The following is a 12,033-nucleotide window of genomic DNA, read 5'->3' as shown; positions in this document are numbered from 1 at the left end:
TTTAAAAGACTTTATTTATGAATCTATTTCATATTATTACACTCTTTTTTTTTATGTATATGTCATGTTGTTTGGTTTCCTCTAACAAGTTAAGGCATCGAGTTTCAGTCATGTTCAAGATTAGGTTTGGGCATTACAACTTCTCTTTACTTGCGAACTTATTTAGAAAACCTTCTTAGAAAAAGAACCTATTTTGAATATTAAAATCACACAATTCTTTTTGCAGCAGTGTTGGAAGCTAATGTAATTTTTTATTTGGTTTGCTTCCTATGAATTAAAAGGATGTATCAAAATATCTTCTATTTAAATTTTGATGAGTTGTTGGGTTGAAAAATTAATAATAATTCTTATGTTCTTATGGGGAGTCTACTCAGAGTTGTTGCTTTTTTATGATGCCAAAGGGAGGAATATTTTAACTACACCTAAGGGGGGAAGATGCACATCAAAATGAATATGAAAATTGATGAAGTTACAAATTGCACATGAAAAAGTATGAAGTTATATATGGGTTTTTCCCCATTTCAAGATTTCAGATCATGTGCAACACATAATAGTCTCGAACATGAAAACCAACCTTAAAATGCTAACATTACTTTGCACATAAAATAACTTTATAGAGAAAAAAGGTTGTTTATGAATGAGTTCAACTAGACAAGAAGAAATATATTACAAATTTGGCATTCCAATTCCCTTTGGTAATGTGGCATGGTATTGGAGCCCTTAAGGTTTCCTTTGCATGTAGCCATGGATTGAAGGAGACCTATAGAGCTTCAGCTCGCATGTCCATAAATGAGTCGAGTTGAAGACACCAGCAAAATCAACATCAGACAAAGCTTGCTGCACGAAGAGCTCACAAAATCAATGTAGTTAATCGTGCACGAGAAGGGCAAAAGAGAAGCAAGCAATGATAAATTATTTTGCATATATTAGAAACTGGAAAAGAAACTTTATGTTTAATTGAATTTCATGAAGCCAAATCGATTTTAATGTTTTTTCTTACCACCTTTCCCAAGCTAACATAGAATCCTCTTCATTTCTCTTTTTCGTTTTTAAATCTATGTAAAACGATCTATATACACTTTTATACTTTACATATACATCACTATACACTATTACACATGACATATACATCCTTACACTACTATACATTACGTATACACTGTAGGTATAGTGTACAAGTAATGTATATGCTTTGTATAATAATGGATAAACACATTTAGCCAACAGATGACAGGCAAACCTTGCGTTTGGAGGCATCCCATTTAGATTTACCCATCATTGAGTAGTTTTTTTCAGATTTCAATTTTCCACAGTTGCATTATTGATTTATTGATGTTTGACTAAGGTCGAGAGACGAATTGACACACAAATTAAAGATTTCTATGTGATCTCATCTATTGTAGATAGTCAAGTTTATGGGACAGGGCGTTAGCTAGATTTTGTTCACCAATACAAAAGGAATGTAAATTCAGTTAGACTTTACTTATATGCATTTAAAGAGAAAAGTTATCTGGTTTATTCAAAGATTGAAAGATGATGATAGATTTTAATCAAATTCAGAGCTGATAACTATTAGCATCTATCCAACTTAGAGGAACACATAAATACACATTTTTACCTGGCATAGCAACACACGAAAAGAGATTTGATACATTGTTCATGTTTTCATACACCGATAAGTAACAAAATTATATCAACTAGAGGCAACATGAATGAGAACGAGTTGATTCTAATATACTCTGGATAGTCATACTCCCCAAATAATTAAGCTGCCTACAACCTCCTTTATTCTATCAGGGTACATACTAGGTGGTGCATGGGAGGGGAAATTTAATGCTTGCATATTTAGAGATGATACAAGTGTTTACGTTAACGCATGCACTATCCCCTTCAAAGTATAAATACCACCAATTTGGATATGATGTTGCAGAAGATAGGTAGACTAATAAGACAAGGTTAGAGAGGAGTTTCAAAGTGAAATAAGATACTAAGACAGCTGAAACTTACAGGAAAGTTGAGAGAGTCATATTGTCACAAATTCCGGTTCTACACTATGATGGATGTTAGTTGTCGAATTCCAAAACCTTTGTTGAGGCGGTCAAAAGTGCTTTCCTGCGCATCCATTTTCTCTACCAGTGGCAAATCAATAGTAGATCTAAATGCTATTTCAAGATCTTCCTGATTTATTTGACAATCAAGAAACGTTTTATCTGCTGAACAATTTTCATATCCAGGCTTGCAATTTTGAATTTCATGTTCGCAAGCAGGATCTGTATAGCTCTCAAGAGATACAGAGGGACCCTCTAAAAACCTGAAATTCCCAAATCAATGACATTAGAGGGTAATAATTATCTCTATAGATAAAGATAAAGATGGTGGCGGTGGTGGTGATTGAGTGGGGCGCATGGATGGGAAACAAGAAAAATAACATATTGTTGGACATTATATTTGTTTAAATGTACTGATAAGGAAATAAAAGGCATCAAAGCTACACCAGTATCAGTGCCAGAAATTATCAATGTATCTTGTTATAGTTATCTGATACAAAAAGTTAACGATGACTATGAGGATTGGAAGCTTGAAGCATAATATAAAGGTAAATCCTTACCCTTGTACGAACGAATTTAGGTCCTCATATCCATTAATACTATCACTATCACCACCGTGGACTGATGAAGATCGAAACCTCTCCTGCCCAGCATCAAAACTTACTGGTGAATTCATCCCATACTGGATCGATGATGAAGAATGAAATTCTTGCTCATCATCAAATTTTAAAGATGCATCAAATACGTTTAGGTTGTTGTATCCATCCATATTTTCACTAGCACTGCCATGGACTGATAACCCTACATTAAGCTGAGCTGAAAGTGAATTTGTCCCATGCTTGATCGAAGAATAAGTTGAAAATTCTTCTCCAGCATCAGAACTTAATGAATCCATCCCATACTGAAATGAAAAGAGTGTTCGTTAACTTGTAGTATAGACAGTATTAAATTTAATAATTAGTTTCTATCACAATAGCATTCATGAGAGTACTAAAAGATAACAATGGATATTTAATTGGAAATATAAGAGCCACTTGTTAAATTTGTCACCTGTTACCAACATCCCCGTTCCACTTGTTAAATTTGTCACCTGTTACCAACATCCCCGTTCCACTTATACCCTCATATTACTCTAAAAAAGGAAAGGATACAATCATAGAAGACGCACCTTTATGATTTTGTTTCAAATCTAAGAGGACCAAACTAAATACTTATCCAATGATGATGTTATCATTTAGAGCTCTTTTTCTCTCCATCAACAACATGGAGTAATTCCTTGTTTGGAGGTCATCATCAAAATTATTAGTGCGTTAATTCAACAAACTGGGCTGTTTGAAGAAACATGATCCAAGTGTACTTCATGTTTTTATTTTATTAAAGAGAGTTTGACAGTAAGTCATCATAACTTGGATGATGTTAATTTTGTGAAGATTCTTCTGAAATCTGCAGTTCCCTAGATCACAAAGAGAGAATAAACTACCATACTATAACTCAATGCCTTCTTCTAAAAAAAAAGTAAAAAAGAAAAACTTCTTTACTTTTTCTTGGTAAACAAACCATATACTTCTGGATGAGGTAAAACTCAAGAGTATAGAGAATCTGAGTCAGCTTACTGTTGATCAATTTATGCTACATTTTCATTGTTTTGTTAGTACGGTCACCTAACTAAATTATCAAATGAAATCTGATAAAATGGAATATTAATGAAAAAAAATATTTTCTTTAAGAGAAAGAAGTGTATGATGTTAAACATTTCTTCAGCTGCAAGTCTAACATTGAATATCACGAAGTTACTTGAAGGATTTGAGAAAAACTGCCAAATAAGGCTTTCTTCTGAAGATGCAGCTGGTGGACAATTTGGGAACATCCTAACAACTAAGATATATGTACAAGGTCAATAATAAGCTAACAGCTTTGCTGCAACTCATAGGCTTTCCACATACACTAGATTAGTCATCTTCATCTCTGATGTCACAAGGGTAACTGACTTCTGGAATATCATTCGGCTTCTTAGCCATTAAATGTCGTAGAAATGATCTCCACGTGTTGATAAGATAAAATCACAAGATTTTCTAAATATAAGATGCAGAAATGATCAGCGTGGCAGTTGGAAAATGGATTTAGCCTAGAAAGAAGAAGCTTTCACTCAAATGTTTAGTCGGTCTAGATAAAAGTTTCCGTAGGAGATATAATGATCAGTTCTATGTGACATAAATCTGAATTGTAAGGATTGATATAAATATTGTTTGACGGTTCTATAATAATCTTCAAACTAACATAATTACATCCAAAAAATTCGACATGATGTTGATGACAAATTGTGAGCATTCAAATGGCTCTCATATAGCTTCAATTTAAAAACTAGTTTCACATAGATGGATCTTTCTGCCAATGATAGAGAACAATCGACTTTCTTTAAATGGAGAGTAATGAAACGTGAAAGGAGTGGTAATAATATTAGGGAGATGCAGATTGCAGTATCTGTCTAAGCCAAAAGAATGAAAATGAAAACTTACAAGAAAGTTTAGAGATTCAGCTAACATCATATTGTCACAAGCTCCAGATGCTGACGTTGAACTATCATGGATGTTAACAAAATCAGAATGAGGAAGTATGGAACCATCGTTGGTGCTACAGCCCAAAATATTTCCGTGGGCATCCATTAGTTCAACTTGTGGCACATCAAAAGTAAATCCAAACTCTCTTTCAATATCTTCCTGATTTAATTCACAATCCAGAAACATTTCATCAGGTACAAAAAATTTGGATTCCGGCTTAGATATTTCAATTTCTTTGTTGCAAACAAGATTTGTGTAGCTCTCAAAAGAAAAAGACGGTTCCTCCAAATACCTACAGACCCCAAAAATCAATAACATGTCAGAAGCCAATAATTTCTTTTGTAGATAAAACAAAGAAAATGATGATACAATTTGAAATAGCAATAAATATCAATGCCAACTAGAAATTATAGACATATTAAAATCTATTACTATTACGTAACAAGGAATAGGATAATTGGAAGTTTGAAGCTTGAAATAAAGTTAACTCCTCACCCTAGTGGGAATGAATTTGAGTCCTCGTACACATCAATATTTTCATTATTACCACCGTGGACTGATGAGCATCTATAGAGCTCTTGCCAGGCGTTAATCCCATGCTGCATCAGTGAAGAAGCCTGGAAGTCTTGCCCAGTATCAGAAGGTAAAGATGAACCAAATGAAGTCAGGTCTTCGTACACGTCCGTATTTTCACTATCACAACCATGGATTAATGAACATGGATGGGGCTCTTTCCTAGCATCAAAGTTTGAAGGTAAATCCATACCATGTTGGACTGAAGAAGGATGAATACCTTCCCCAGCACTAAAAATTAATGATCTAATCCCATACTGCAATGCAAAGAGTGGTCATTACAACCTTGTAATTTACAAAAGAAAATGCAGAGCATAACTCTTTACTTATCGTTGCACATTATATTTAGCCACTAATTGAAGTTATTATGATTTTCTATCAAAAATTTTAAAAGAAAAAGACAATCAAAAGACAAATAATGGATATGTTGGAAACATTACAGCCAAGCACAGTACTTTATTAGCCTGTTTTCAATTGTTTATTTGTAGTTATATCATTTCCATTAGGAAATTAGCTTACAGTCTACTGCCAGAGCATCGATATGACTCCCACACTCCTATTATTCTCATTGAAATATCACTATAAAAAATGGCAGGGTATCCATACCAAACCGGAGAATTTTATTAATTTTGTTTAATAAACAAAGTGAGTTTAACTAAAAAGGTTAAGACAAATATATATCCAACAGTAGAGTAACCTTTCAGGCCCTAGAGCTCTTCTCCAATTAAATCCATAAAAACAAGTAAATTTGATCGGTCATAACTAATATGATGAATGGCTACACACAAGTGTGTAAATCAAAACAGAGCTGTGGACTGTTGGGTGACGCAAGATTTAAGTATACCTTATGCTTTGCGATTTCGTTAAGAGATTTAGAAATTGAGTCTTCCAATTTCCTAAGTTGTTGAATGTTGTCAATCTTGTCAAGATTCTTCCAAAGCCTGCATATTCCAAATCACAACAGAAAAAGAAATGTCATAATCTGGTTCTAGCACTATCTCTGAAGAGACAATGGCAAGTAAACGATGCATATTAACCTAGAAATGGAAGAAAGAATAGAATTATCATAAAGTAATTAAAAAAATGATCTAATAACAAGAGAAATTCCCGAAAGAGAATACATTTTTTTCTGGAAGAGAAAGAAGAGACTGTATATGTTGAAATATGTGACCATCTCATTTGAAGTTTAAACGGTTAGATGAAGTACTTTTTTTTGCTTTTGTAGATAATTATGCTTTTGTTTAGCAAGGGAAGATATCCTATAACAAGTATGATCAATAAAAAAATTAAAAAAGTTACCTGAGTCTACCCTCAATGTCTGAAAGTCGAATTCTTAATGAATGTGAGAGAAAATTTATATCCTATACCAATCACAAGAAATTGAGTGTTACATAACTAGCATTGCCACCAGTGCTTACAAATTAGGTAGTCATAGTGATATGCTTCTGATAAATAAAATTAGTACCTCCGTTGTCAAATCCCTGAAAAAGAATAAGCAGAAAATTTCAGTATTGAAGTAAAAATGTAAACCTGACAAGTCTTGATTGTTAAAATGAAAGCTAAACCGAACTACTTCGCAGTAAAATGGTACATACCCAGGACAGAGCTGTTCTCCGATATTTACATCGTGATCAGACTTCTTGCAAGCTTTCTTTATTGTCTAAATGTTCAAATCGAGAGAAGGTCATCACCAAAAAAGCACCTTAAATTTTGAATGCACAAATAAGTGGAAACAGGCCATTCCTATAAAAAAGGAAGGTTGGACTTACTTCAAGACACTCCATCTTCCTGTTAATAAGGTAAAAGAACAGTTCTAAGATTAACTCTTCACACATTTAATCATTTCATCAGTACAACTATTCACATGTGTGTGTTATGGTACCTTTTTGCCCTTTCTTCTGGATTTACTTCAACAATCTTGGTAATCATGTCCTCAAAGCTACTGGAGGGAGAATAATACAATGGATTTAAAATTTATCAGTAGAAAGGCTTTCGAAAAAACTGGTCTTTAAATTTTGCTAGATTTAAACTAACATAGACACATAATTATTAATATTGGCTATTTTATTCAGGTGGATCCATAAAGTACTTCACATCTCATAAATTGTTGACTTGGAAGAAGTATCTTGACATTAAAAAGTAGCAATCATATTTCTTGAAACAAAGTCAATCACACTTTATTTTTCTCTCCTAAGACCTAAACCATAAAGAGATGGAAATGTTAAGGTTTAATAGTGAGTTATCGTGGTGGGAGAAGAAGTACCTGCTCTCTGACTTGTATACACTAGGCTTTCCGCTTGGTGAAAACATGGCAAGAAAGATGTCAATGTCGCACAATACTGAAAGCTCATTAGCTTTCTTCAAGAGACCTTTCTTTCGCCTTGAGTATACTCCTATACGGTTGCTACCATCCAATTTATGCAGTTTCAATTTTGCCCTCCCCATCTGCATTTCCATAAGCACAGATTCAAATCTTTGATGCAGATAACATCAAATGACTTAAGAACATACACTCTATTGAATTGTGATTGATCAATGCCCGATTCATACCCTTATTTAACAATCTTACTAGTGGATATAATTTGAGAAAGAAACAAAATTGTTTCAGTGTACCAAAACTATCATACATGTGTAATCCAGGAAGTTAAGAAAAAATCATGCCACCAAAAAAATGTACTTCCGGGATTCTCTCCATTTTTCTGGTCAGATGCTATCACAATAACAACAGCTATCACAATAACAACAGTTGTAGTACTGAATTTCAGGTTTACCTTACCTTTGCTTCAAAGTCTCGGAGCCTACTTTCCTACAGAGTCCAAATTCTGTGAAATTTTAAGAACAATGTCTCTCTTTCACAACACCAGCAGTATGAGGAGACCTGCGATAAAATGCAGGTGAAGAAAAAGACAACCAGACTTAGATTTGTAAAAATTCTCACAAGAAAGACGTTCCCAGCAGCGAAACATTACCTTGTTTGTGCACAATAAATCTTTTATTTGGATATAATTAATTAGCGGAGTGGCAATACGACTCCCTTCTAAACTATCTAGATGAACTTGTATAGAGTGTTATTTGAGAATATCTGCACATAAACAACAAAAAACCTAGCAAATTCACCATTTTCAAGGTCAAAATATATAATGGGCGCGCGTGTAAAATCACTTGTACAAGAAACTAAATAATCATCACAGAGAAAATTCACACATGGTTGATAGTTTGTTCTTCACTATGCCCCTGAAATTTCTGTAGGGAAGAGAAAGAATGACCTGAAAATACAATGATCATCCTGAAATCACGAAAAGGAATGAGAAGAAAGTAGTTGCATTTAGTTCAGAGTTGAACCGAGGGTCTTTCGAAAACAGTATCTCTTCCTCTCCGGTAAGGCCTGCTTACACTCTACCCTCCCCAGACCCCACTTTGTGATATTTCACTGGGTATGTTGTTGTTATTGTTCAAGCATAACACATGTGTGATCCCGTAACTTTCGAAATAAACCAACCACCCTCAGATAACATATTTTCACAACTCTCTTTGCTTTCTTGTTTGGAAATGTCATTGCTTACCAGAATTTCATATAATTGAACAAAAATAATGATGCTGTCAGTAAGCAATTACGCCAAAAAGTATGGTGATACCTAAAAACAAAAAAAACAAAAAAAAATGAATAAAACTTGTAAAATAATGCAAATAACATTTTCCACACCAGAAACTGTACATTCCGAAAATATGTCCATTGGATTAAAGCATCATGATAATCGTACCAATTGATTAAAATGCAGCAGCTCCATTCAGATTTTGCAATATCTGTACACCGAAAACAAAAACTAACAGTTGAATAAATTCAATTTTGTCAAAATTATAAACAAACCCTAAATTAAACACCCAAAAATGCATGAAAATAAAAGGAGATAATGATGATGATGATGATACCCTAAGGAAGAAGAGCGTGATTTAACCCTCACAAATATTGAGCAGACATATCTCCATGCCATTTCTGTTAGAGATGAAACTCTTTGATCATAACAAAGAGAATTGGAATGGGAAGAGTAAAAATGGGAGGTTTTTGGTTTTATAGCTACGCAGAGGAGATCTGCGGTCATCGTAACTCAATACGATTGAATCGGAGAAGCCGTTACTCCGACCATTTTGTGGTCACTCGAAAATACAATTTTCATTTTACTTTAACTATAAGCTTTTTATTTGCTTCTTAATCACATGTTTTTATAATTTTCTTTTTTAATTATGTGGTAGTCAAAATGTCATGTAAATGGAAAATCATTAGGTATATTAGAGTAGTAATAATTAACTAATTACCCAAATATATCCACGTACTATGATATAATTACTTTTATTATGATATATTTAAAATCAAATACTTAACTCATTTTTTGTAGATACAAGAGAAATCCTAAGGAAATAAAATTTATATAGTACAAATAGTGATAACAACAATATATTCAATGTAATTTCATAAGTGTGAGGAGAGTGACATGTACACAGAGACTCTAGATTGTTTTTAATAGACCATCATTCACTCAAGTAAAATATCTCAAAGCAACTAAGAGAAGGGGATATATCATATACTAATGAAGAATTTGTGACGGAAATTCTAGAGAAAAGAACTGGAGCATAGCAAATAATATGATAATTGAAATAAATGAAATAACATGTAATGATAAAATCAAAAATAAGATAATAGAAGAATAAAAATAAAAATATTGATAAGTAAAATTATACAATACTCGACTATATATCTACTAACTTGATCCTAAAACTCTATATCCTCATATAATTCATCTTTGCTTAGTCAAATATATATAGAAGATGTAACTGCACTCTTTTTTTACAACTTCCCTCTTCATCTTTTTTTACTTTTTCTTTTTTAATATAATCTATATATAATAGGATAGATGAAAAGCGTCACATGTCAGCACCACAAAAAATAGACTTTTAAAATAATTAAGTGTAAAATGATTAATAATAAATTACTATTATATTTTTAAAAATCTATATATATAATAGAAGAGGTGAAAAGCGTCACATGTCAGCACCACAAAAAATAGACTTTTAAAATAATTAAATGTAAAATGATTAATAATAAATTACTATTATATTTTTAAAAATAATTTTAAATAGGAAAAATTGTATATAATAGCAAACTATTAATTCAAATTAAATGCTATAAATATAGTTTGATTTAACTGTAGCTCATAGCAAACTGTTGTTATTTCACCTCTCTCCTGGTGAATCTCGCTCGCCACTCTCGTTTTTTATACAAACGCAAGTGTATAAAGTGCGTTTGTGTTTGTATAAAGCGAGAGAAAATTGTATATATACATATATTTTCGTTCCCCTCTCCCAGATCTCGCTCTCTCGCTCGCCTCTCTCACTTTATACAAAAAACGCAAATTGTATAAAATGCGTTTGTGTTTGTATAAAGCGAGAGAAAATTGTATATATACATATATTTTCGTTCCCCTCTCTCCAAGATCTCGTTGTCTCACTCGCCTCTCTCACTTTATACAAAAACGCAAATGTATAAAATGCGTGAAAATTGTATATATACATATATTTTCGTTCCCCTCTCTCCCCTCTCCCAGATCTCGCTCGCCACTCTCCAGATCTCACTCGCTCACTCGCCTCTCTCACTTTATACAATTGATCTTTTTGTATATGTATACCAAAGCAGATTATACAACTGCTTTCTTTTGTATATGTATAGCGAAATATACATATTTATGTTTGCTATGGAGCGCAATTATGCAAACTTTGTTATAGCATACAAATATGAATTTTGTGTTTGATATATGTGAAAGTTGCTCTTTTAAATATGGTGATGTAACGTGTGTGTGATTCCCTTTTTTTGTGGGAAGTTAACTCATTTTTAATTAAATAATATTAATTACTATATATAATAAGTGAGAATATCTACTACTTAGCACATGACAAGTGTTACATGTGCTTAGATAGTGTTGTATATTCTTCTTTTATGGTTGTACCTTTAAAATTTATATTATTGGACAATTTAACACCATTAATCACAATAATTAATAACTTAAAACATTTTTAAAAAATATATGAAAATTTCGATGACTCTCCAAATTTTATTTGTGTCACATAAATTGAGACAACAAAAATAACATATATAGGGTCCATTTTAATTTATTTGTCTTTTTTTGTGTTTTTTATATTTAAAAATTGCGTATAAATACTATAAATCATGATAATTGACAACATAAAATATGTTTTGAAAAAAATACAAAAAATTCCACTGATTCTTGAAGTGAATCTATCGTAAAAATACTATAAATCATGATAATTGACAACATAAAATATTTCAAAAATAAAAACATATAAAAAAATTCAATTGATTCTTGAAACTAATCTATTGTTACAAATTATGTGTAAAATATAATAAATCGTGATAATTGACAACTTAAAATATTTATTAAAAAAACACAAAAGAAGAAATTGATTGATTCTTAAAATTAATCTATCAATGTCACATAAAATGAGACAAAAGTAGTAATATGTATTATTTAATGTGAAATTATTGAAAACTACGTAAAATGTATTGTAAATCTTAACAATTGACAACATTTGATTGACTCTTGAAATTTTATCTATGCTACATACATTGAGACAAACGGAGTAATATATATTAAGTATTTAAAATTACGTACAACCTTTTTGCTTTCTGCAGGCTTCGAATTATCGTGGTCATTTTTTAGGCTGATACGAGTTTTGTCCGTTTTCTATTTAATTTTTTTTAATATTATAAATCGCAATAATTAATAATTTAAAATATTTTAAAAAAATATATTAAAAATTGAGTTGGTTTTGGGAATTTTATT

At 31.9% G+C, this 12,033-nt stretch overlaps 1 protein-coding gene across 5 annotated transcripts; it reads right to left on the bottom strand.

Moving 5' to 3' along the window:
* Window positions 1-656: 656 nt before the first annotated feature.
* Window positions 657-9,330, bottom strand: LOC125845579 (uncharacterized). Of its 5 annotated transcripts, none has more exons than XM_049525116.1 (16): window positions 9,110-9,330; window positions 8,941-8,983; window positions 8,743-8,814; window positions 7,951-8,057; window positions 7,443-7,624; window positions 7,062-7,121; window positions 6,949-6,967; window positions 6,775-6,839; window positions 6,645-6,660; window positions 6,479-6,540; window positions 6,024-6,120; window positions 5,102-5,436; window positions 4,565-4,898; window positions 2,609-2,949; window positions 2,008-2,311; window positions 657-837 (listed from the first exon to the last, which is right to left on the bottom strand). In XM_049525116.1, the coding sequence occupies exons 5-15, from the start codon at window positions 7,622-7,624 to the stop codon at window positions 2,047-2,049; spliced, it is 1,776 nt and encodes a 591-aa protein (XP_049381073.1). In that variant the 5' UTR covers window positions 7,951-8,057; window positions 8,743-8,814; window positions 8,941-8,983; window positions 9,110-9,330; the 3' UTR covers window positions 657-837; window positions 2,008-2,046. The 5 variants fall into 5 exon arrangements, with proteins under 5 accessions (XP_049381073.1, XP_049381071.1, XP_049381070.1 ...); XM_049525114.1 differs by having other exon boundaries at window positions 657-849; window positions 7,956-8,057; XM_049525113.1 differs by having other exon boundaries at window positions 7,956-8,057.
* Window positions 9,331-12,033: the final 2,703 nt, after the last annotated feature.

This window comes from Solanum stenotomum, chromosome 11 (assembly GCF_019186545.1).
Source record: "Solanum stenotomum isolate F172 chromosome 11, ASM1918654v1, whole genome shotgun sequence".
NCBI lineage: Eukaryota > Viridiplantae > Streptophyta > Magnoliopsida > Solanales > Solanaceae > Solanum > Solanum stenotomum.
The sequence above is the reverse complement of the archived record's forward strand: the minus strand, read 5'-3'. Positions and strand labels throughout refer to the sequence as shown.

Excerpts from the sequence above, each read along its gene's own strand:
- LOC125845579 (XM_049525116.1), bottom strand. The coding sequence starts at position 7,624 with ATGGGGAGGGCAAAATTGAAACTGCATAAATTGGATGGTAGCAACCGT. Across the intron at positions 7,122-7,442 it reads GTATACAAGTCAGAGAGCAG|TAGCTTTGAGGACATGATTA; the intron begins GTACTTCTTCTC and ends TTCTCCCTCCAG. Across the intron at positions 5,437-6,023 it reads ACGAAATCGCAAAGCATAAG|TATGGGATTAGATCATTAAT; the intron begins GTATACTTAAAT and ends TTTGCATTGCAG.